The following is a 27,131-nucleotide window of genomic DNA, read 5'->3' as shown; positions in this document are numbered from 1 at the left end:
AGCAGACTAACCCACACATAGTGTGAGAAGACAGGTCTTCCGCTTCATCCAATGACAGTTTAATAATGTACAAATGTCTGACTCATCTCAGAAGAAGAAGAACCTCCTTCTCCTAACTCCTTTATAAGCACTCCAAACTTGCTCCGAGTCCAAAAGTTGCTCCACCAAGCTGTATAGTTGTTATTTATTTTATTTATTTGTATTTATTTTTTTCCGTGGAACTTTTTTTTTTCCAAGTATTTTGTCCAAATGTTTTTGTTTGCAAACAACCATTTTTCTTTATTTTTCTTAATCATTCCATTTCCTTTCTCACTGTCGTTTTATCTCCCTGACTCCAATCCTCTGTTTTCCTTCAGTAGTGCAGTCAGAGAAGGGCATCTCTACACAGGTATTTCAAAAATACTTTTCACTTCAGCTTTTGCATCGACTTTTGTTCTGCCATCCTAATTTGTTCCCGTTGACACAGATAACCACAGACGTGGGATGTACATGCAGATTTCCCAGGATGGGAGAGTCTCGGGCAGCGATGCACAGACGCCGTACAGTGAGTATAACATTGAATAAATCAGCAGCAGATCCAAATGAGCAGGAGATGTAAAGAGGACATGCAGTTATCCATGTTTCTGTGTCTCCAGGTGTGTTGCAGCTCAAGTCTGTTCAACCAGGACACGTCGTCATCAGGGGACAGTTGTCGTCCCTCTTTCTGTGTGTTGACGGCAGAGGTCACCTGAGAGGGCAGGTAAGTTCAAGAAGAACTTCAAACATTTGTGTTTTGTCCTCTGAGAGTTCATGAAGGCTTTTAATTCCAGAGCCACTACTCAGAGACTGACTGCACCTTCAGAGAACTGCTGCTGGCTGATGGGTACACCCGTTTCATCTCTTCACACCACGGCTTCCCCGTCTCCCTGGCTTCCAGACGCTCTCCAGACCAGCCCTCAGTCCCCTTCACTCGCTTCCTCCCACTTAGAAACACTGTGACAGCGGAGACGGTCTCCGCACTGCCACCAAACAGCCAAACAAATTTCAACGTGGACTCTGACGACCTTCTCGGGATGGGTCTCCAGTCTGTGGTCAGTCCTCATTTCTCTGCAGAAAAGTGACCACAGGAGTCGGAATGGATCTCAAACTGTATGTGTCACTTTAGATTTACAGGTTGAGCCTGTGTGTTGACATTTTCTTGTTGAGTCGCTTGCACTTTGTTGGTTCGCAACATGTTTCTATGAGTGTGTATTGATGTAAATTATTTATTTATTATATTTTTTTTCATGCTGTTATTTAAAAATGGGCCACCCTTTTTTTTTGTTTAGTTTGAATAATAATTTATCTGAGAAAGAATGAACCACGTTGATCATGTTGATCTTTATGATTTAGACTTTCTAAACCTGGAAAGTCAGCTTACACTTGTTCAACTCAAGTTCTCTTTATCATGGAGGAGAGAAAGATTGAGATCATTAAGATGATATGAATGTCATCATACACCTATTGTTAAAGAATACTTTGACAAACCAGAAAGGGAACATTGACCACATTGGAAGTGGAAATGAGGTGATTGTGGGAGCAGGAACACCCTCTGGTGGACAAATAGTTTATGAAGAAAATGAAGCCATAATTTCTTCTACCGCTTTATATGTGAGTATTAATAAATTATTTTTTATTGATTTAAAAGTTATCAGTTATTTCAGAGCATATATACTGTGACAGTAACACATAATGACATTTTCCCCAATGCACATTGCACTTAAGACCACTTTTTGATTCTGACAAACGCAATGCAATACAGTTTAAATTTATTGCCACGTGTTTTTCATATCTGTATATAGTTTTTGTGTGAAATTGACACTGTGAGTCAGTGAGTGCAAAACTCTGCATACTTGACTTTCACAGTTCTGTATTGTAAATCCTTTTTTTGACTGAACTTGTGAAATGCTGGATATTTTATAAACATCTTAACCCACAATTATGATCATCATCATCATCATCACAAAAATTATCTAATTGTTTTGGTTTCTGTGTAATTAATCTGAAATGTCGAATTAAATTTGATGAAAAATGAACTTTCAGTGAGTTGAGCTGCTTTCTCTCAAGGAGGCGTGATAAGCCTTTTTGACTCTTAAAACTGCTTTTTACTAACTTTCAATTTACCCTGACTGTACATATTACAGCAGTATTAAACACATATATTGAAATAAACAACATTGCTTATTTCAATATATGTGTTTGAAATTCAATTAACACATGTCCGATCATTTAGATATTTCTTGATCATTTTTATTACTTTTGGTTAAATTAGTTAAATTTTTAAAAACTCATTTTTTAATACCACGTGTTTTTATACAAGCCGCTATTTTTAGACTACTGGCTGCTGGCTACTCCGAAGGTCCCTGCAGGCTAGCAGGTGCCCGTAGGCACCGCGTTGGATGCCCCTGCTCGGAATGACTTGGAGCCACAAGAAACCATGGACAGCACAAGCTGCAATTAAGAAATATAATAAAATAAAGTCTTTATTTAAAACACAGATTGGTGCAGATAAATACTTGTCAAACCAACCAAAACATTCCTCTTTCACACAAATATTTTCGGCCACTGCCAGTGGGTAACGGGATAGTCTTGTGGGCGACGCCAAAAAGGTCACGTCTGTCGCTTCAGGTAACATAAGCCAAAATTCTAAAATGTGTGCTCTATGAGTTGCCCACAGAAGGCTATTGAGAGTTGCTTCAAGAGGTATACGAAGTATGTCTGCAGCGACGCTCTGCAGACGGATCTCCGATGGGACAGAACGTCTACGCGATAATAATCTGCTTCCACTTCAAACTTTAAGGCACAAAGTGACATTACTAAGACATCATAGTAGTTTCAGACATTCAGAAAGTCGTGTGCATCTCAAACACAAGCTGACAACATGAATAAATATATTCATTCAATATATAAAATATATCAAATATATATAATCTTATATTACATTTATGTCATAACCCTGAGAATGTAAAACAATCACTGTGTGAAATGATATCATACAAAAGTTGCTTTTCACTGACCTTTGACTGGAAAATTGCTGAAAGAAAAAAATAGAAAATGAGAAAGATAATAATGAGTGTTAGGAGGAATATTAGTGTAAAATGTTGCTTGTTTCTTTACCAAGAACTAGGGTGTCACAGAACACATTATTTGACTTGCACATCATCGACCAAAGGCTGCATGGCGCTGTAGGGCTCAGTATTTGGGGGTGATTTAAGTTTGCAAGATCTACCTGTGCATGCATGCTTTTGTTTTCCCTTGGGTACTTTAGTTTCCTGCTACAGTCCAAGATCGTATACAGGTGACTCCACATCGCTTGACTCTGCGCCTCTTTGTGCTTCCTGTATAATGGACTGGAGATCATCTAATCAGTTTAGAAGATGAATGGTTGCTTCATCAACCAAAATTCTCTGTTATTTCTGTGTCTTGGTGATAGGACACACAAACCCATCCACCCTAAACCTGAGTAACCAGTGGTTCCCTCAGATATAGGTTTCCCCCTTTATACTCTCCGTCCTGTCCTTTGCACAGTCCACCCAACAGAGTTCCATTCAGCGGATTACAGTAGTCTTCGATGGCATAATACTCTCCCTCTGGGTGTGGATATCCTTCCTCCGTTTCCTCCCCCTCCTCATCAGGCTCCTCATCCTCCCACAGGCCAGTCTGGACATGATTGTACTCGGTGTGGTCCTCGCACTCGGTCTCTCGATGATAGAAGTAGCTAAAGTTGGACACTATGACCGGCACGGGCAGGGAGATGGTAAGAACGCCCGCGATGGCGCACATGGAACCCACCATCTTCCCCCACACCGTCGCTGGATACATGTCACCGTAGCCCACCGTGGTCATGGTGACAACAGCCCACCAGAAGCCGTGTGGTATACTGACGAAGTCTGTTGTGTTGTGGTCGGCTTCAGCGAAGTAGACGGCACTGGAGAAGAGGATGACCCCGATGAATAGGAAGAAGATGAGCAGGCCCAGCTCACGCATGCTGGCCCTCAGTGTCTGGCCGAGGATCTGGAGACCCTTGGAGTGGCGAGACAACTTGAAGATCCTGAAGACCCTCACCAGCCTGATGACTCTGATGATGGCCAAAGACGTGGCGGGAGATGCATCGTTATCTTTAGCCAGCTCCGTTCCCAGAGTGACGAAATAAGGCAGGATGGCAAAGAAGTCGATGATGTTCATGACGTCCTTGAAGAAGTGGATCTTGCTGGGAGCACAGGCGAAGCGCATGACGAGTTCAAAGGAGAACCAGCATATACACATGGTTTCCACCATGAAGAAGGGGTCCTGGAAAATACTTGGCGGAGGGGGCATGCTCTCTGATCCATTCTTGGGCGGAGAGTGGGATGGCTAAAGTTCAGGAGACAAAAGAGAGGAAAAACAATTTGCTGAAGTAAAGAAAACCAGAGGAACGCAGCAGTTACACCATAAGAAGAACATAAATATGCATTTGAATTCAGTTACTCGGAATAATCCCTCTTGGGAAGTAATTATGAAGAAACTAGCGTGATTGTGTGTTCTTAAATGATTATGTAATATTGCTTCAGGGTGAATTTCAAATTGATGTAAGGAGGCTTCATTCATTCAATGATTGACATGTTGCAAGTTGGGAAATTTTAAAGTTGTATTCTTTGCAGACAAGTTAATATATTGATGAACGATAACGACAAGCACCCACAAAACTACTGGGATAAACTACCAACAGGATTTCATAAGAGGTAACAGCTTTGGAAATGATAATGCTTATGCTGAGGCAATCATAACTGTTCAGGTTTAAACTCGCTGCCAATTATTTTATTTTGTACAGCTGCTGGCTTGTAGTGATGCAGTAAGCATGTACATTTAATGTTTACCATGAACATGAGTTCAATCCAATGTTTTAAAACCACATTTGTAGCAAAGAAAAATGTGGCACATAAAATATGACTGAACTTCGGAATAGTTTTACCTGTTAAATGAAATAATAAAAACAACAATTACCATGGTTTTTATTAACAGACTAAAAATGTTGGTGGAAGATTTATTTTGCTTTGAGAATCAGACGTTCTGTTTCTTGTCATGTCAAACCAATTGCCTACATTTAACACTTTTATAATTGTTTTTCATGTCATGTAATTGCATCTCTTTAAGATTTCATGTATTAAAGAAACCACTAACGACTGGGCTGAAGAGACTGTCAGGATGTTGCATCACCACAACGTACATCACATTCATGTGCTTTGTCTTCAAAAAGACTGAAGCAAAATACATGTGTGTCTTTCTGAAGGTAAGCAGGAGAAGGCAAACCTCCAGGACACATCCCACATTCCTGCTGCACTTTGCAGGGCCAACACATCCTCATAGCTGAGCGACAGGAAATGCCCTTTTGCAAAAAACAGCATGGAAAGTTACCAGGCGGAGGCCGGTGACCTATATGGCCGTGTTTTAGAAGAGGGCTGTGTGGCATTTGTGGTATTCTAATAAACTGCTGTGAACTTCGGTAGGTTTCCCAGCATCTCATTGGTTCTCACTTTGGCAGCATCATAAGATGAGACATCTGCGGGTTTCCATTAAGCTGTACCAATCTCTCTTTCACTCCACCTGTCGTTATATCCTACGTGTCAGCGAGCACTATCATTGACCATTTGATGGTGGCTATTTGAAACATCTTACACCTAATATATACTTAAAAGCGCTGGAACAATCTGTGTGGTTTTTAAAGGGTCAGTTTAAACATGTTGTAATGAGTTGTGTGCCATATATAAAGTTTCCGGGTACTTTAAATAAACTCAGGGTATTAATCATGACTTTCAGTAGCAGGTCAGTGACAGTGTTTATTACGAAAGGTGGACGTCTATGTGTTGATGTGCTCCAAGGGCTCTCCTAAGGCTAAATATAACCATGTGAGATCTCCAAAGAGAAACATGAGTGTCGCGCAGCACCGCTCATCATCCATCTCCACCTTCGTCGCTATTCCCATCTGCCTGCCGGCTGAGGCCCGTGTAACACTGCCAGTGTGGTTCAGTGAGTCTATCACGGACTTGGACCGGAGTGGGTTACAGTTGTTTCCTGGCAACTACCTTGTGCAAAGGCAGCCTGGCCCAGCACAGCAATCCTGGAGGAATGTGTTAACATGACCCAGTGTGCGCTGCTCATCCTGCGAGACCTTTTAGTCCCGGCCTCTAAGCCACCACAAGGCCTTGGCTCACCTTTGCTTGTGTGTACGGTCACTTGTGACCTTTCATTTACACACCTCACGGTCTCCTGACCGCCTTCCCTTTCTATTATTTGTATCCAAAGCCAAAGCTGTTCCTCGCCGTGCCCTTTAGCACTTCCTGCATCTGAGTGTATCAAATTTTACAGCGGGCTAAAATAATCGCAGCATAAGCTTCCTGTAGACTTTCTCTCACTCTCTCTGGTCTGCTTCCAGATATATTGGCCAATAGTTTCCCGTGTCACTACTTTTCCTTCAAAGCACTCCGTAGTACTCTCCAAGTGTGTGTTTACCTAAACACCTGCTTCCCATGATATCTGCTTTCCTTTGACCCAAACCGAAACACATAATTCATTCAGGAACTCGTACCCTAGTGGTTTTGATTAAGGTTTGCTTTTAATGTCTTTAGCCTCTTTCAATCTATATTTTTGAAAAAGTTGACACCAAATTAATTACTGTAAACATGTGTGTGTGTATATATATATATATATAATTTATTATATCTTTAGGTCTAGCTGCCATAAGTTGAGCTATTAGATTGTATATTTAAACACATATATGTACCTGTATTTATAATCATATCATTTTAATTCACTTCAAGAGCACCAAAAGACTTGGACCCTCCATCCTTCACATCTCAATCTCAAAAGACATAAACATGAAGTGCAAAACATTACAGGTCCAACCTCTCTGTCATGCCTGAGGTCAGGCAGAGTCTCCAGGCAGAAGATGAGGATGGACACCACGATCACCATCACACTGATGATGGCTATGATGCGAGCTCCTGATGAAGACTCCGGGTGCTCGAACAGCATCCACAGGTTCCTCTGGATTTCATTGGACGGCAGCGGCCTCTGCTCCTCCTTCGGAAAACCCTCATCCGCCTTGAAGCGGTTCATGATGTCCTCCCCGAGCTCGTAGAACAGCAGCTCATCCATGAAGATGTCCAGAGGTATGTTTGTCGGCCTCCGAAGCCTCCCGCCCGACTGGTAGAAGTACAAAATGGCGTCGAAGCAGGCCCGGTTTCGGTCCAGGAAGAGCTCGTTTCGGAGCGGGTCGAAGTAGCGTAGCCTTCTCCTGGGGTCACCCAGCAGGGTGTCGGGGAACTGGGCTAAAGTGCGAAGCTGAGTTTCATATCGCATCCCTGAGACGTTGATGGCCAGTCTTTCGCTCAGAGCCCAGCCACTCCGCCACAGGGACCCTGAGCGCCGTCGGTCCTTTCTCTTCTCCTTCTCATTCCCTTTGATCTCCTTCTCTCCTTTCTCCTCGATGTTCAGCTGGTTCTTCAGATACTTGTCTTTCTCTCCATTGCCCTCCTTCTCTCTGCCTCCGCCTTCATTGGACAGTGGGTCCCCGCTTTCCATCCCTGTTTGGATCCCGAGTTTGGGAAATGCTGCAAGCCTCCCTCCTGAGAATCCTTAGAGCTCCTTGGAAGGTAAAGCAGTCTGAAACCAGAGCAATAGATCCATCAGAGATTCACGCCTTCGGTTTGTAAGCTGTCTTGGATGGTACAGCAGCGATATCATATTAACACATGCTTGACAAGAGGAAAGAAAGAAATGTACTCACTGGGTGTTAAACAGCTGCTGACAGAGACTAACGAAGGATGAAAAGTCACATTGTTTGTCTCCAGAGGCTCAACAGGTTGTTGCTTTCCCCCTCTGTCATCCTGTCTGTCATACAAAGTTCTTGTTTGGCTTCAGCCGGCCCCCCAACACACACACACACACACACACGCACACACACATACACACAGAGACTCCCATACACACTCACACAGGACCCGCTCCACTCGCCTAACCAGGTTGTACACAAACTCTGCCTCCAGTTGTTTGCTCATCTGTGATCCTGCCCCGTCTCCAACTGCCTTACGTCGTCCTTCTTGAGATTTTTTTTGGGAATGCTGTCGTGTTGAAATTTGAGCTCTCCCAGACCCCTCCGGCCCCTCCCTGATGTCCCTTCCCTCCATTTTAGCTGTGGGGCGAGACAACCTTCAACCTTCCTATCAAATGTCACCTTTGCTGGCACTGCATGGTGCTCGACCCTCTCTAACAAGCATGACTGATTACTGAGCACAATCTCACAAACATAGGATTTATCAAAACCTTGTTACAATGTATTGATTAGAATGACTGAAATTGAAGTAGGACTACCGCTCTTTTAACTGACTTGTTCAAATCAAATCATAGGTATCAAATAACTATGTTTAAAACAAATAAGAGTAAATGAGAATTATACTGGATAAATGTAATAAATTTAATTATTGGCTCCAGAAGTATCTAAAAGAATAATTTTTGAATTAACTTAAAACCCTTTGATATTAAGGTCCCAATGTAGATTATATTTAATGACAAAAATGACATAGAACTCGGAAAGCAAAAGTATTCAAGTGCAATTACCAGAAATACTACTTAATTATAGTAATTTGAGCTATTTGCTTCATCCATCCCAATTTTAGCTATACTCCCATGATTTGGGCTATAGGTACATCCTTCTTCTCACCTTTCTCATGGTCAAAACAATAATTCATAAAAGCACCATAAGTGATTGGTAAATCTGACAAAATATACATGAAATATATTAACTTAGTTTAATCTTGTATGCTTTTGTGAATTTCACCAAACTGTTCGTTATACTTGTTCCCAATTTTAAAACCACTTTGAATTTTGGTCTTGCAATTTTAGTTTGCGCCAGAATCTTTACTTTAAGCTGATTGATTCTTATGTCATTATAAAAATGCTACCTAAGGGACGATAATATTGCACGATTTTTTTAATTTTTTTTTTAGTTTATGCATTCATATTTCAAAAGGATATGCATCCAAGTGAGTTTTAAACAAGTGAGTTACCCAATAAACCTTATATTCATCATTTTTAATAATCATCTGACTCAGTTTTATTAATTTGTTTCAATAACCTGAGTCACAGTGTCTGTATTGACAAAGCTTGGGTGAGTTAGTGGCTCCATCGAAGGATTTGTGGAGCAGCAGGATAATATTTTTTTATTGCCAGTGAATGTTTAATTACCTTTTTCTTTCACACTGAGGGATCCAACATTACAATTACATGCTGATCAGCTGACACCAGCCTCTCAGTTTGTTTTGAACACAATAACCTTTTTTATTACCAGGGTGATTTAAGGAAGGAAAAAAATGAAAAAAAGAAAATCTGTTAATTTTGAGGGTACAGGCTGAATTTCAGACATATTGGTAACTTTCTGGTTCACACATTGCATCCATACAGGATGATCTAAAAGGCTTGTCCCTCATTTTGATTATTCTTTGGATTATTTACAGTTCGTCTTTAGTCTGACGAGATCAAATGTTACCAGGATCTAGTGTGTTGCATTCAATGGCACAGAGAGACTCTTCTGACGTTTAATATCCTGAAAAATAAAAATACATAGCTTCCTTGATTTGTAATTGTTTTTGTTGATATGCACTTTTCTGTGTACTTTTTTAAAGCGTGTGCATTTATAATATTTATATATTTTTTTAAATGTTTGTATAACCATATTGTAATATACTTGATGTATATTTATGTTTTGTTTTTCTGTGTTTCAAAAATGTGTTTCAAAAATGTGTTCCAAACATCGACACAGTACATTTGAGTCCAGTGCCTACAATACACACTGAAAAAAGAAACTTGCCCGACCAACTTAACTGAATTATTTCAATTGGTCAAATCTAAATGAATCAAGTTCTTCAAACTTTCAAATTCATTAAGTTTGAAGCACTTGATTCATTTAGATGTTACCAATGGAAACAAATCAGTTAAGTTGCTCCATCTAGTTTCTTTTTTCAGTGTTAATAAATATAAATCTAATTGTTTTATTTAATAAATGTGGTTTAAAAAAAAGAGAGTACTTTGACCTGTTGAGTTTTTGTAATGAAAATAACTAAGTGAGTAACTAAGTGACTGAGTACACACTGAGAAATGTAACTGTAGCTGTACTTTAGTAAAAATAAAATAAAAAAAAATAAAAAAAATGGAGATTATCTAAATGATCAATCCAAGTGTTTAAAGTTGTCTTTTTTTATTTCACTGCATAGTGCTTATTCATGTTCAAGCTGTTTATTTAAAGCAAATACTGTGTGTTACCACCAGAGGGAGGTGATGGTTTTGCACAGTGCAGAAAAAAACTGAAAGAGGCCTGTGCCGACATTTCCTCACTGCTGCTCTCAGTCACATAGAAAACACACAGCTCACTGGGCTGATACATTTCATTCCCATCTGTTCTCATGTCATCAGTCTGTTTACTGACGACCCTCTGTGCAAATATGCTCTCGAGAGTGTGCACAAACTCATTCAACAATGGAGAAATAGTATCAGATTCAGTGCAGTGCGGAATTCACTAATTTCGTTCTATTAGTGGTAAAAAGCCAACGTGAAATCCTGTTGGAAAAACAAAAAACGAAGCCATGTTAAAGTTAAAGTGAGATGCAGGTGCGTCTGGTTCCGTTCTAACTCTGCGGCCTGCAGCTCTGCAGAGCACCGCCGTGTGACTCCCATGAGATGGCTCCACGCACCATTACAATTTCTACACCATTTCTACACCACCACAATCTCTACAACACAGTTTGAGACAAACAGTGGGTAACCAGGAGCAGAAAATACATGACTCACCAGACCACAGTGCTGTTTCCTGGCGTGTGTTCCTCGCTCTGTCTTTTTCTGCCTCCATCATTGGCATTTTCCTCATGTGTGGAATATTATCAATAAAAATGCATTTAATGTGCCTTGTGCTTCTCACATTTTATCCCGTATCAGTGGAGATGTCACAGCTATTTGATACCAAGCAGGAAGTGTTTACATTTCTTTTTAACATTAGTAAACCTGGAACATTCAGAAATCTGTGGACTGAAGCAACTTTATTGGTTGAAATATATTGTGTTTCATATTAGGCCCTTTACATTAGGTTGAAAATATTTAGTAGTTTAGTGTGAAACAGTTCCTAAAACTATGATAAAATAACATTTTGTTGTCATGTCTGAGGGTCTGCAAATACTCTGGTTACAGGTCTTTTCTCATACAGTTTAAAATTATGAACTTGAAATTAAATGGCAACATTAAAATTGCCATGTTAAGTGTTTTCCCTGGGACTGACTTCCTACCTGTATGCCATGCCTTCACCCATAGTTAGGTGAACAATTACGCATAGCTGAGGACAAAAGCTATTACACAGTACAGTTTAATAAATTGTGGATTATGTTCAGTGAATGTGGTAGTGGCAGTGGCATTGATGTAGTATTTCAAACTGAGGCCATATCCTTAAATATAAGTGATTTTATTTCACCGTGAACTTCATTCCAATTGGTGATTATTCGATAATATAATTTCATTTAACATGTTTTTAGTGTTCATGAGTTTAAATTGACAAACTGAGTTAACTCAACACAACTTAAGTCAACATTACATACAATTCAGTGAGATAACCGTCTGCCTGAAGATCTCAGGACAACTTCAAGTAATAAAACACTTAAAAGAAAGCTTATGACATACCTCTTCATCTTGCTATTAATTATTGATAGGTTTATTTGAATATCTATATAAATAACTTCAATTTACTCTGTTTTTCTTTAACTATTTCATCATCCTCACTTCTACTTTAGCATACATAATTTTCTATTCAATCTGTTATTTTATTTCAGTTGAAACATTTTGGAAAACATATATTTCATGTTATAATTTGAGAAGGTTTAAATAGTTTTATCTATATCTGTAAATAAAAATGTGTTTTATTGTTTCGTTGTCTTGAAGCTATTTCTTTTCTTCATTCTTGTTCTGAATTTTCTGTTTCCTTATTTGTCCTTGTTCTGGTTTAAGACAGCATCAATCTTTCTATGAGGAACCAACAGGAACAACACAATAAAAAAAAACAGATTACCTCATGAACTCATTATTTGATTAAGTGATATTGCTTGAGAGTTACAGTTGTTTTTACAGTGTATAGATGACCACTGTGGTTTGAATGACTATAACGTAACACCTTCCTTGTTTTTTTTAAGCTTCGTTAAGGTGCAGGTATTACAATCAAGCAGGTCCTTTAACGCTCAGATTAGATGCGTCATCTTTAAGTTTGCTGGAAGACTTCAGATTTTCTGTGTTCCCTCACTTCAAGTCAGATTAAATCAGTCAGTGTTCAGTGGCGTCCTGCTCCTGACAGGCTGATGAATTGTGTTAACTGTGACAGTCAGTGCTGAGCATCATAGTACCCGTCGTATTCAGTCAGCAACACACAGAAGCACACTTTTTGTTTTGTTTGTTTTTTGATCACAAACTCTAAAAAGAAAAACCACACACCACTGACGTTACTTTTTCATTTATTTTAAGTTGATTTCAATGATTTTTAAGCAATTTGTAATGTCTCTGAAAAAGCATCTCATGACTGTTAACCAGTTATTTCATTCAAGCTGCTATGGAGATCGGTTCACATTAGATCGCATTGACATTCATACATTTTTAAGTCTCAATAGTAGAAATATGTTCAATTATGACACTTTATTGATATGTTTCTATTTTTTCTTCAAAATATAAAAAGATAGATCATGAACATTCCATTGAAATATACTTTATACAGTTCTTGATGAGTTGTTCTTTGTGTCCCAACATTTCAAAAAATAAAATCCGGCATAAGTCACAACCAGATACTCCAGTGACCACCTCTTCTCCCCATTCACTCTCCTACTAAGACTGCAGTACAATGGACTAGTACTTAAGTCTGTTTTATACAGCGTGATAGTGTGTGGAATGGATCTTTTTATCTTTGGAATGCTTACGTGAATGCTATTGTTTATGCCAGTATGTGATATCAGATGTATGTATATCGGTATGATTTCTGCATTGTTGATCACATTATTTCTAATCAAAATAAAATATTAAAATATATAAGAAAAATCTATTCAGTATGATAGCATCTCTTCTAAATCAACTCTGATTTCATCAATTTGTAAAATAAAATCATTTTTTTTTGTTTTTAGATTGGCGTGATTGCTATGTCACTATATGGTAAAGCCAGAAAGCGAATATATGTGTGGCAGCAATCATCTGAACTGATGACACAGCGTCTGCGTCTCAGGGAGCCGTGTGGTGAGTGTCAATCAGTGGCATTCGCGGTGCGGATTGCATACAGAGTCCTCAATTTCTAGGATAAAACAAACATATTAAAACAGAAACAAGCGCGTAAAGAAAATAAACAGGATGCCATTGAGGACGTGTCGTCCCAGGACCACATGACCTGCAGGGGACACCTCATTATATCCTCCCTGCATTGGCGCCTACGTATCATGTAAAGCATTTATGTCCATTTGGTTGACTGTTTGCTTTTTACATGAAATCAAAACTTTTTTTTTTTTTTTTTTTTTTTTTTTTACAACAGATTGCAAACTTTGGAAAATAAAACAGACTTAGCACTCTCAACATTGTAACCCGTTCTTTTCAACGTGTCCAAATCAAATGGCAGTATTATGCATCGGAAAAGGAAAGACATCTTTTTTTTTTTTTTTTTTTCTCAGCCTGGCATTGGCAAAGCAATCACAATGTGAAGAAATGAAGAAATGGCAAACCAAATCAAACAGTAAAAAAAACAAGGGAGTAAAAGAAAAACACAAAGAGCTGGGTGAAGCACAATATTTTTGCAAGTGTGCGCACCATCGCTTGACGGCTACTTCTGAAATATTCATAAACGTCTTCGTGACCATCAAAGCCAGAGCAGCTTAATGTCTTCCAAAAAGGGAACTGAAATAGGTTGTTTTTAAGAAGATACGGGACTAAAACAAAATCTCATGGACCATTTTTGCAAGTAGACAAAAGTTCTCGACCCTGTAAAACCTGCGTAGACTTGACAGAATTTTCTTGAGTTGTCTCTGTGGTCTACGTCACACCGTTGAGTCTCGTACTCTGGTGAGCCTCCGACTGCAATGTACAAGGAATGGACAGAGGACCATTCAGCTGCCTGAGCTGTGCCCTGGACCAGCAGGGCCTGAAACTCACTTGGAATACCGAGCCACGGACGAAGCGCTTGAATCGCACTCAACACTTGAGATCCCTCCGATTTTCTTATTATTAGATTATCTCTCTCCCCTCGGTGGACACTGGCATTTCTCATCCTCTCTTCTCTCCCTTTCTGACATCATTTTGGAAGCTCTGGGTCTCTTTGATTGGTGCTCACATGACGTTGTTTTTGTGTGTGTGTGTGTGTGTGTGTGTGTTGTGTGCTGTGACGAGCTGCCGACTTAGCCAGCTGGATGACGGTAACTCCACAGTAAATGACGGATGCAAAGACCTGACCATCTAAAAAAAAAAAAAAAAAATGAAGACGAGCTACCTCTACACACTCATGCTGACACTGCGAGTGTGAGTAGTTTTCAGTTGCCTCTCGGAGGAAGACGTTTCTGCTCTACAACACGGCACAGTGTTTTTCTAGTTATCTGGACTGGATTCAAGACAAACAATGACGGGAGGCTAAGGGGAAATGTCAAGACTGTCCCCCCCCCTCAAGAGATTATCAAGTCATAACGCATGCGTTTTTTTACACATCACTGTGAGGTGTTCACATTATCGTTGTCTATATACTAGAATTTATTATGTTAGAAAGAAAATAGCAAAAACACCTACGTCCACGCACACCATCAACACACCTGAGTCCTTAAAACCACACACAGACTTTGGAATGGCAGTAGGTTCCATGCAAACCTGAAATCTCTCTTGACTGTTCACCGATACAATATCTCTCAAAAGTCTTATTGGTCTTGACTGGACAACCTGTGCTTGTACTCCCATTTTTTTTTTTTTTTTTTTTCTACGTGGGACGAGTGGAACGGGGCTGCCAATCCCGGCAGGATCCCGCCATCCGTGGGACTTCCAAGGCCTTTAAGAATCTCTTTTAACACTGAGGCTGTGAAGATACTCGAAGGACTCGAGGTTCTCCGTTTGACCTGCTACAATCATGTGACAACGCTTGTATTATTGCCAAAGAAAAGAAAGAAAGAAAAAGCAAACTATGAGTCTTAATCAAGCTGTCAACGTTGTGTTATGGGAGAGTTTCTCGGATTGCTGCTGCTGTTGCTGCTGCTGCTACGGAAGTTGTGCAAAATGACTCGAGGAGGAAAAAAACGTGGACTTGTGTGACTAACAACAAACATCCTTTGCACAGATGCTATAGGCAAAGTCTCGAAGGGTCGTTGTCGACTGGATAGTAAGAAAACATAATGCATTGATAAAATAAAGCTATGGCGGAGGAATGAAACATGTAGGGCAGTAGTAGCAGAGAGATTTCATCAAACAAAACATAGTTCAGGGTGTACTTTGCAAACATACATGTTTCAATATTCACATTTTTTTTTTTTACTTTTCAAAACAAAATATAGCTCTTCTCTTTCATTATAATCTTTTTTAAAACATTAATTGCATATAACATTTTTTTTTAATTCATTTTATATATACTTTTTTGTATCTCTAGCACCCTTGTCTTCAACTAAGGGCTTGCAGAAAAGACAGTCATGCAAAGTAGTCATGCTGGTAAACAAAGTTACAAAAAATGCATTATCTTTTTTTTTTCTTCATTTGTTTATCTCAGCGTCCATCCTTTGTCATCCCCGTGTCTTTATAGGCAAAAGTCATTTTTCATTGTCTTTCAGAAAATAATTTCCCACAACTTTTCATCCATTCATGACGGAATATTCATTTTCCATCTTTTCTTGAGACTTTGACTTCATTTCATGATGCCACATATTCTTTTCATGTTTGCATTTATATATATTTTTTTCTTCTTTTTTTTTCAGCTTTTCACTGCCATCCTGGACCGTTTCTGCTCGGAAACCTCTTCCAAAGTCATGGAGAGTTGTAGATTTGTTTATCAAAATATAGATTTGTTCTCTCTGTACACTTCCACGCGTGCTCTACTCTTGGTCCTCTTCTTACTCGTTTACATCCTCTGCCTAAGGGCACCGCTGACGGGCCATCTTTAACTCGACACCGACCTGCCAAGTGAAGCAGCTTGTTGGCAGCAAGAAGGACAAAAACGACAAGGGGCAGTATTCGTCTGGGTAGTCTTCTGCCTGATTGGCAGTGTTGGACTGTTTCTTGAGGGGGAAGGTTTCTCTGATTGGTCCCTTTTAACTTAAGACAGAAATTTCCAGCTCGTCGGCAGTTGTGTGCATCCTAAAAACAGTCCTTTGCGGTGAGAGGAGGGGGGGTTTTGTCGTGGGTTAGGCATTCCAGTGTCCTCCGACCGACGGGGTTCTGGGAGCAGCTTTGCCTTCTTGGCTCAGTCTTTTTGCTCCTCGTGACTGAGTCAGTCAAACATGGGGGGGGATAAAACCAACCTCTTCATAACATCTAACTGTGCATATAGAGGAGATGGGGAACTAGTGGCAGTTAAAGGATTAAGGTCTTAAGGAGAAATTACATTGTACGAGCCAGAGACAAAGGGCAGTGTGAGGACGAGCACAAGCGTCGCCCAAAGCGGGTCGTTTCTCCTAATATACAATACACTACAGAAGGTCATTCAGCAAGTGCATGCTACAGGACCTTTGGTATCCAACATGGATTTCTTTTGGGGGGGGCAAGCCCATATCAGTACATGAGAGATAAAGATAAGTCTTCTTCTCCCCACACTTGTGTGGCAGTAGACGTTTTCAGATGTGTTCGGTTGTACAGTAACTCCTGTACGTGACGTGTTTGAGCTGATGCTACATGTGCTTTTTGTTTGTTCAACGCTATTTGCCAGTGATGTGTTTTGATTATCTCAGTACACTTGAGGAGGGCAGTGTTTCAGTCTGATAGAAGTGAATGGAAGACATAAGTTCAGTGGCAAACATACTATATAAGTGCTAAAATTGACTAGGGATTATAATATGAGTGTATTATTTGTGTGTCCTATATTTCTTCTTTTTTTTTTTTTTTTTTTTTGGAATGTCAAGTGCTTCAAGGAGTAAGACCACATCTTTTGTCTCTCATGTACTCTCACTAAATCATTGATTTTCTTCAATGGAAAGGTACCCAAGAGGAAAATGACATCTAGAAGATCCTTTGAATGCATAAATTCCTCTCTTTTTAAACCATTGATGGGTTGACTCAAAATATTTCCCAGCCAACAAATGCTACAATATGTTAGCAGAGATGCTACATTGTTCATCCAGTCCAGTTGAAGACGGGTGTTTTCGTTCCATTTTGTTTTTTTTCTCTCTGAAGCTCGTGAAGTTGCTCAGATTTTGGGCACTGCAGGCAGGCAGTACCGAGTTGGTCATCATACAAGATGGCGAGTACAATGTTGTCAGAGAGACGTCATCTGGAATGTGTAATCAGGAGTCCTTCTCTCTCCCAAAGTGTGTCAGTGCAATGCTCAGTCACTTTGCCGCAAAAACGAGAAAAAAGAAGAAGAAGAAAAAGAAAAAAAAACAACAACAAAAACATCGTCGGTCTGACAGGTTGGTAAAAGTGTGGTCGGAGTTCCGAGAGGCTGCTTTGGTAACAATGTGAGGAGCAGACCATGTGATTTCTCTTTTCTTTTTTTCTTTTTTTTCATGATTAGCCTCTGGTCTCTCGTGTCACCCCAAAGATCTCCTTTAAACTGTCCATCCGTGTCACACCTGCTGCTTACGTGGCTCCGGCCGCAAATTTGTGTTTACCGGTTACTGACTCCTCATTAGAGAGAAGGCGAATGCTAGAAACTTAACACTGTGAAGAAAAGAACAGAAAGCCATTACTATTATGCTCGCAGACAGTGAATACAATGTGACATTTAAACTTCACAGAACTTGCAACATCATGACTGAGTTATATAAAACCAATGTCAGTTGTAATCTCATGACTTTTGCTCTTAATTATTCATCTTATATACAACAGGGAAAAGAATCTAGGATTATTGCAGTCTACTTCATGTAGCTCTAGACACAGAACTCTGGAACATCTGAATATTTTCACATTTTAGAACATCTTTGAACATTATTTTGAATCTCATTAGAAAAAAAACATCAAAACAGTGTGTGTGTGTGTGTGTGTGTGTGTGTGTGTGTGTGTGTGTGTGTGTGTGTGTGTGTGTGTGTGTGTGTGTGTGTGTGTGTGTGTGTGTGTGTGTGTGTTACACATGAATATGATGTACGAAACACATTTCTGACAGATGCACACACACACACAAACACACTCGATGCTTTCTCACTGACATTTCTTCCTCCTCCATTACAGCTTGTGATGGAAGCAAGGGACTTTTGGACATTTTCAACAACACTGACTGAATTTTTACAATGCACATACACCAATTTAAAAAAAACCCAAACTAAATGCTTGTCAAGAACAGTGTTTTACTTATTCATAATTATTTCCTCACAGATTGTTTGCTGGGGGATTAAAAAAAAAATCTTCTCGGACCCCCACCAGTAAACAACCTACAATATAAATGACCATTATTGCAGCTGGATTAACTCTTCTTTTGTGCTCTTCCTCTCACATTCTTCTTCTTGGTGCCGGCTCCTCCAGTGAAAAGCCATTAACAAGACACAGTTCATAACTTGCAAAGGTCAACTGTACAATAAATGTTGAGTAATAAGACAGCAGCGAGTGAACCCTTTCTTATATCCAAGCTGCACCCACATGTTTATTACCAGTTAGTAAGCGCCTGTTAATCAAAACCGAGAAGGGTTCCCCACCCATAATGCATCAGCATCCTGAAGGCATGGACGCCTGCATACACAGACGTAATGTTGAGCTCAATACTTTTACCTGACAGATGTAGCCAAATGTTTTAATAGTTGTGTTTAACTTCAGCAAATTGTAATTTGTCTTCATATTACAAGACATTTTGTTCTAAAAAAAAGTCTGATATGAAATAACCATCAGTTTTAAAATCTATTTGAAGCACGATTTTAATGAAAAAAACAAATACCGGAAACAGTTCTCCTTCTGGTTTCATTACAAATAATATTCACCACTCTTTCCATTCATACAGGAACAATAAATAGTTTAGTAATCAATATGATCCCACTTAAAAGAGAGGACCTGCTTTTTTGTAAACCTCTCAGATCAAGGTAGAAGAAAACGTATTACAATGTACCAACATTTAAATACATCTGTATAGAAAGTCATCCAGATCATGATAATGCTACCATATTCTGAAGGCAACTTCAAGTTTTGAGGATGTTTCAGATAATTCAAACAGTGAGAGGATTTAACAAACACTCTTAGCTTTTCTCTTTAGTTTCAATTTCCTCATGACACGAGTATAAGTTGGATTGTTTTCTTTATCAAAGCTACAATAAATACAAGTCTGTGCCTAATTTTTGTCCAAACCAACAACACAGGATATGAAAAAACACTCTTTTGACTTCTCTCAATTGAATTAATTGTAATGTATAAAACATTTTACGGTATAAATGGTAAAGTAAAACTATCATGTATGTCATTTCTTCCACTAACTGTTACTGTACACTGGGTTCTTAACAATTGTCAAGGTACAATTAAACACTGTCCTTGGTCCAGTGGTGATGAAATGTCCAGCCAGAGTCTACACTGATACAGTAATTTCATATGACTTTAATGTATTCACATGTGTAGATACAGATATGTACATTTTCAATGATAACCAATGGTCTATTAAGCATTGCTTCAAAGGTTTCGCTAGGTAAATCTAGCTAGTTTGCATCCTACAGTTGACATCAGAGCCTTCGGGGGCCTCACAGAGGCACGTATGACAGATGCCTGTTTTGTTTACTTAAACTGTTTGTTTCAGAGTGTGCTCGGTGGTTTGCATTGGTCACAACTGTGTGATATGACATTATTTCAAGAACTCAACAGACACCTCACGACGATGACATTCATCAGATCCAAATTTTGAAATTGTGAACAAATACAGTACATCTTCTACAAGATAACGTTAAAATTAAAGTAGAAGGGTGAGACCGCGTTACTCGTCTCACCGTCGCTGGAAAGCATTCCCCTGCAGGTTTAAAGCTCCAATGTACTTTTTTTGTTGTTGTTGAAGAAAACATACATTCGAAATAAAAACTCAAAGTATCAAACTCAAACGTCCACATTGTTGAGCTTTTCTTTTTTTTTTTCCTCCTTCTTCATTATACAGTATGCGTGTGCGCTTGAAAGGATTGATTTTGGATACTGAGAGAAGTGATGCTCGCAAAAACCGCAGCGCAAAACTCAAGCTTGATCATGTGGACTAAGATTCATTGAGTCAAACCAGGCCAATAGGCACAACTCATTACACACTTCACTTATTATGCACTTCACAAAGTTTCACTACAGCAGGGATGTCAGACTCATTCAGTTCGGGCGCCACATAAAGCACCATTACATTTCAATTGGGGCAGGAAAGTAAAAGAACAACAACCCAGGAAGACATCCTGAAAGTATTCACATTTGATGCAGATTTTTCCTAATTTATTTTGAACAATCTAGAAATTTCTGGGGAAATGAAGTAACCTTCACTGTTGCATCCCTGATTTGTTGCATTTCTGCCGTCTTAAAATGTAGTGCTGTGTCTCAGAGTTGTTTTACATCCATCTTCAATAACAAAACTAATCTTACAGTAGGCAATTAGATGGGTACCGCTTCAGACAGGCTGCCGTTGTTATGAGCTCTACTGTTACTGCAACTATACAACAGTTGCTTTTGTTGCGATATTACAACAATGGTGAAATGCACCAACACCGAGCAAGAGTACGACCACAGACGACTTTAAAATGTCTGAGGGGCTTTGAAACTCTATCAGATGAAGCCAGGCAAGCATTACTTCTCACAGCGACTGAATGGCAGGATTCATCCTCAACCAGACACTCCAGTCAACAGCGGATTGGAGCAAACATTCAAGTGGTGACACACCTTTCATCTTAATACTGCATATCTAAGTCTCTTAGGGAGTCTGGAAGCGCGTAGATTTTTCACATAAAATGACAGTCAGGACCAAAGATTGTGAGATTAGGACTATCAGGACCTGACAATGAACCCCTACCTTGATTTTGGTCTGACTCTATTTTTGTAAATTTAGGATTTTATGGTAACAACATGTATTATTTGGATTCGATGTAAACTTATTAAACTTATATTCAGCAGAATGAGACAAAACAACACTCATGGCAGTTTTTGTGATGGTTTACCGAACAAAGTGAGAAAGTTCTCCAACTTTCTCCATGTCTGGTCATGCAATACGAGTTTGCGCCACAAGATGGTGTATTGAGTCACTTATAGAAGGAGCCGAAAAAATTGTTGACGTAACAAAACACGCTCTATGCACTCATTAGATTGCAAACGCCAACATGTTTGGCTTAAAAAAGACAAATTCAGGAGACTAAACTAATGTCAAAGCATCAGTTTGTGGAAGTTGGTTCGGGCTCCAATATCATTAAAAGCTTGTACAGTTTCCACTTGACTACTGTAACTACCGATCAAAAAAAAGAAATCGCTGTTGCTAAAGTGACTCAACATCACCATCTAGTGTGCAAATGTGGCATGACCTAAATTTTACAGTGCCTCTTAAAGGACATTTCACAACATACTAATTAATTGACAGATATCGTTTTCAATGGTACAAATGCATTCCCAACAATCTAATACACATTACAAGTGAGAAAAAAAATTACAAAATAAGAGCTTCACATCACAAAGTCTAATAAACTTGAGTCATTGTAGGTTTTTCATACATTTAAACTTGAAACTATCAAATCAAAGACAACAATAGACCGCCTGCTAAGCCTGTGCATTTTTCTTAAAAATATATCTGAATATTTACATATGTCTGTGCACAGCATCTTTTCCAGCATAAAAGTAGTACTGCATGTTTATTGCATATGATAATGGGACATTTAAGCTTCTTTTTTTTTTTGCTCAACTTTCAGTATAACAGCGTTTGTTTTACACCCAAGGATGACAAAGTAACCTCAGGTACAGAAGTAAAAACCATAACTTACCTAAAGAGGGCCTTTATTTTAATTTACTGGGAAATTCCAAAACAGAACACAGTTTTTAAAGATGAACCAACACATTGATCTTGTCATCTAAAACTGCATCTTTAAAAAAAAACAAAAAAACATTTAAAATAACTTAAAAATGGAAAAGTACTTACTAAGAAATGAAAACAATAAAGATCAAGTGAAACAGGTGCATTTCATGGAAAATGTCATTTGTTTACAGCAATAACCTTCTGTAATATACTGTGCATCTTATGCCAACATGCAAGTTTTATATGTTAGTAATTTATAGTTAGTAAAGTGCTCATATTTATGTTACTTTTATTAATATATGCATTGTTCCATAATTGATTTTGTACATTTCTGTTGTACTTTGTTTCAAAGAGTTAGATTTTTAGTAGCTAAATACATACGTAGGGTTTGTTTTTGTTAAGGAATTGCAAAATTACATACAATATTTCATTTACATGACCGTCTCTATTAGGACTTCTATAAATGTCTATCCAGTCAACATTTACTTTCACAAAATATAAAACTTGAAGTAAAAATGTGAAAACTAAATTGTGCGCCTTCACTAAAGATTTCATGAGCAAGACGAGCTCCAGGCAGTTGACGCCAGGCAGTAATCTCCAGCTGATCATCAAGAGCATAACTTTAAAAGTAAAAACACACCAACTTCTTTTTTGTCTCGACAAATGATTAATCAGTAGGTGTATTTTATTGCTTGTTGATAGCAATAAACCAACTAATGCAAACCAATGCAAAGCAAGTCTAAAGGTTCGCTAAAAAATAGTAAGAATGTAAAATACTTTGAATGTTTAAGTTTGTGGCAGGAGCTCAACTTTTTATTAATCATGTGATCTATGTTCATACCGAAAGAAACAAATCTGACTTTTCGTTTTGCACATATATGGCTGAAATCGAAATCTTTCAGCTTTTCTCTAATCAGATTTACATGTAATCCGAAACCGGATAGATATCAGATGTTTTCCAAATTGATCTCTGCCTAAACAATTATTTCATCCAGCTTCTACATCATTGAAGTGAGGCAGCCATCGTTATTCTGGGGGAGACGATCAGTTAAAACTATGGAAACGACACAGATCTGTAGCAACCATTGTTGGAAGTTGTGCTGTTTTGTTTAAATCATCTTCTCCTATTGCATTGATTGTACCCTTCAGATTTATTTCTGTGAACAAAAAGCGCTACAGTGTGAAAGTGGCCTTAGTCTCATCTCTTCCTGCATTTTCCACAACTTTTTCCAGCTCGTCTCTTGAAACTGAGCATTTAACAGTTAATTCAGGAAATCAGAGCCCCTAAAATACTGGAAAGGAAAAGAAAACTAAAAAAAAAAAAAAAAAAAAGATTTTTGAGGCTTTTGCTGAAATCAAAACAGCATCGCTTTAAGTTATTATTATTAGTAGTATTATTGTTATTATGCTACTATAGCATAAAAAACATGATAAAGTTGTGATTTTGATTGATAATGTGCAAACAGCTACAAAAAATGGCTGAAGAGATCTTTTCTTTTTACTCTCTCAAGCTATAAATGCATATACAGGTTCTCAAGAGAAAAAAACTATACCTTAACCCTATTTATTTATTTTTTGATTTGTAACTTTGCACAGTTTTGTGCTACAAAATCTCATGATGCCGTGACGATGAGAGACATTAAAACTCACAGAGATCACGTCTATTTCTTTGAGAAGACTACTAAAATTAGCACGTCCATTGATAGCCACAAAAAATATAAAGTAGAAAACTATTTAACAACAGACAAATCTCTAAATGAAGGACTGTCTTTAGCTAAACTGACTAAAATTTTGTTGTTTTTTTATTGTTATTTCTTAGTTATTTCTCTGGACAGTGAGGTGAGCTTCTTTTTATTTGGTCCAGAATCCACACACGCAAAAAAAAAAAAAAAATCAATGTTCATCTACACATTTAAGTTAATGGTGCATGGGATTTTATCACATTTTATTTAGCCTTTCCTACCCCAAGTTTACCTTTAAATGTATTCTAACAACTTAAACAACGATGTATCCTTAAAGCTAAAATGTTATGTTCCACCCATCTGCTAACCTGACGCATGCACCACAAACCGTTGGATTCACAAGACAGAAGGTCGTTCTCTATACATTCAAGTTCTTTTTTTTTTTTCTTTTTTTGTTTTGTTTTTGGAATGTTATTGCTTTTGTATGGTAGAGGCTTCCCCGTGATCAGTCGAGCTTCCCTTCTGCTACAAAATGGAGGGGATGGGGGAACGACAGCGACGCAGCTGCCCCGGCGGCTCATAGGTCTCAAAGGGAGGGCTAGTGATGGGAGCGAGCCGCAGCGACGACCCGGCCATTCCCGATATGTTATTGAGACTGCGAGATTTCTCGTAGCCTGTTGCTATAAGAAGATCATTTGGATTATTTTAGGTGTTATTGTTTTGATTGGTGTGCAAGTAGCAGTTGGCATAAGACCATTGTTTTTTTGTTTTTTTTAAATATAGGTGATTTTTTTTTAACGTCGTATGGAAACATAACGATGAAGTTCAAGATGATATGGTAACAACGGAAAAGAAATGGCGACATGAAGAGAATCAATTAAAAGATTTTTTTTAAAAGTAAACATGTTTTCAAATCATGAAGACATTTAAAGGACAGACGAGAACAGACAGAGACAAGACACACAGGACAGGACAAAACAAGAAAATGAGAGTTATGATATGTCACTTTGTTCCCCTCCCCCAAAAAACATAAAAGCTAAATATCATTTGGTATTAAAGAGATCTGAAACCAGCAGAAGGCCTGTTGTATAAATCAGCCAACATTTTAATCTTCTGAACGGTCTTGTTCAATGTTGAGGTGTTTTAGACAACTTTTAGGCCAAAATCACTCAGTCTAACACGATTAAACAAAGTCAATAAGTCACAGATCAATGTTAAGAGTGAGTTGACCACATGAAGTTTTACATGGAATAATCTACGACAAGAAATGCCATGATGAATTGACTTCCATTAAGCATTATTAACAGCATTCGCACTATATTTTCTTGTGTTTGGTTCCTGTAAACTTCAAATGGCCAACAAAAAAAACAAAAAAACAAAAAAATCCTCTCTGACACATTTAACCCCCCCACCCCCCACAGTAATCACATCCTGTCATGAAGTCAGTTCATAATATGTTTACAGTGGGAAATGACACCTGCTGAGAACGAGACAAAATCCAGCTGCGCAAGTGACTTTAAAAACGTAACGCAGGATTCGTGCAACTGCTCGCAGTGCGATAACCAATTTATGTCGGCACGCTGGCCCGCGTGTCCTTTCCCGCTGTACGCTTTGGTGTGTAGCACAGCATGCAGATGTTGCGTTCTCTCGGTAGGAAGCAGCCACAGTGAAGGTGTGCTGACAGGGGTGTTTGTTGCACCGGGTGCAGTGAAGTCGCCATTGTTAGGTACAGCGCGTGTTCGCTCTAACAATGGCGGACTGACTTGTAATGGCTGGAGTTTTACAAGTTCGAATGCTTTTTCTCTTGCGTAGTTTTCCGCGCCATTTGTAGGCACATAATTAAGCCCCGAGTTGCATCCGAGTGTCAAACCCCCAACCATCACAAGGCCACAGTGAGACACCAAAATGAAAAGGAAAAAAAAAAAGAAACACCCATCGGTTCAATGTGACACTCTCTGTGCCTTCCTGCACAAAAGAAAAGAAGCATTGCAGAGGTCCACTCAACCTCTCGAGACGCATCATTTGACTCACCCATAAGTAAAAGGCTGCTTTTTTTTTTTTTTTTTTAATTCCGACGAGCTTACGCACATCCGTCGGATGGCAACTCTGTAAAATATTGATGATGCATTTTCTCTGGGCATCTGAGCCTTCATGTCACATTAAAAAAAAAAAAAAAGATTCCTGAAAAGCTGAATCTGTGGTGCTGCTTCAGTCTTATGTTAATAAAAGTAGGTTTTTCCAGATCACCCATATATATGAAGACAGCTGTGATGCATCAGATTTCCAACCAGTATATGAATGTTTTTAATACACGTTCTTTTATTTTTGTAGATTAATATTATCACTGTATAGAGCATAAATCGGTTATTTCCCTTATGAACATTTCACTTGCTGCTACTGGAGTGAAACAGCAAAATGACAATCGATTGGATGTTAGTTCCAGGACTAAATCGAGTGATTTGTGGAGTTCAGCTCATGTTTTGACGCAACACACCTTCTGTTCTCTTTGGATTAATGATATGCGTCAGGCTGCTGCTGTTTCACTTTATCCATCTTCACCTGAGGGTTTTTTTTAATGCTGAGCAATGACATCGTCATCATTTGCACCTTGATGACAACCTTTAATTGATCAAGCCCATTACAGACATTCCCACATTAAGGAGGACTGATATCTTAAATTCCAGCTCAGCTGAGTTTGACTCAATTCCAGGTGATTGAACCCAGTTTCATTCAACAGTTTGCCCACTAAATGATTTTAGGAAATGTTTTAATGTCTTGCTCCAGCTATGAATATCACGTTAAAAAAAAAAGAATAGGATTAGCAGAAGGAGCTAATTTACAATGTTGGGACAGGAGTCTGCAACCTCTACCTTCTAAAGAGGAAATGTGTCTCAACACATTTGACCCTCGAACTGAAGATGACACAGCTAATAAACACAGTTTATGACCATTTTTATCTAAACGCCCTGACTCCTAAACGCAGGCTTCTTCATCTTCTATTTCTTTTTTAAATCTATTAACCTAAAAGCTATCAGATATTTGTTCTTGTGGGATTAAAAAGAAGGCAAAAAAAATTTTAATAACCTCTCTTTGAAAAACATATATAATGTGCAGGCTAAAACCACAAAGAGGAAACAAAGAGGTTTTATTTGTGAGCCCACATTGAATAAAAATATGTATTTTCCTTAAAGATTGAGCTTTTTACTTGTCTATACCGAGCTCCGTTTCTCAACTGACAGAAGTCAACTGAATTAAATATTATTTCTATTTCTATCCATTATCTGTTCAAT

At 38.6% G+C, this 27,131-nt stretch overlaps 3 protein-coding genes across 3 annotated transcripts in view; 1 reads left to right on the top strand and 2 right to left on the bottom strand.

The window, feature by feature from the left end:
- Positions 1–249: 249 nt before the first annotated feature.
- fgf21 (fibroblast growth factor 21) lies at positions 250–1,100 on the top strand (the record flags this gene model as incomplete). Its single annotated transcript, XM_080517066.1, has 4 exons — positions 250–388; positions 467–544; positions 636–739; positions 810–1,100. 4 exons carry the CDS (start codon positions 250–252, stop codon positions 1,098–1,100), a joined length of 612 nt encoding a protein of 203 aa, XP_080373192.1.
- Positions 1,101–2,981: 1,881 nt separating this feature from the next.
- Positions 2,982–7,999, bottom strand: LOC308146070 (potassium voltage-gated channel subfamily A member 7-like). The gene is made up of 3 exons (XM_080517717.1): positions 7,784–7,999; positions 6,901–7,659; positions 2,982–4,371 (listed from the first exon to the last, which is right to left on the bottom strand). The coding sequence occupies exons 2-3, from the start codon at positions 7,576–7,578 to the stop codon at positions 3,472–3,474; spliced, it is 1,578 nt and encodes a 525-aa protein (XP_080373843.1). The 5' UTR covers positions 7,579–7,659; positions 7,784–7,999; the 3' UTR covers positions 2,982–3,471.
- Positions 8,000–12,695: 4,696 nt separating this feature from the next.
- LOC308146068 (voltage-gated potassium channel KCNC1-like) overlaps positions 12,696–27,131 on the bottom strand; it is a 51,060-nt gene continuing 36,624 nt past the window's right edge. Inside the window, 1 exon segment of the mRNA XM_080517715.1 lies at positions 12,696–17,892. The gene's annotated coding sequence lies outside the window, so the exon portion shown is untranslated.

This window comes from Blennius ocellaris (assembly GCF_963422515.1).
Source record: "Blennius ocellaris genome assembly, chromosome: 21".
Classification (NCBI taxonomy): domain Eukaryota; kingdom Metazoa; phylum Chordata; class Actinopteri; order Blenniiformes; family Blenniidae; genus Blennius; species Blennius ocellaris.
Note: the sequence above shows the minus strand (reverse complement) of the source record. Positions and strands in the feature narration are given on the sequence as shown.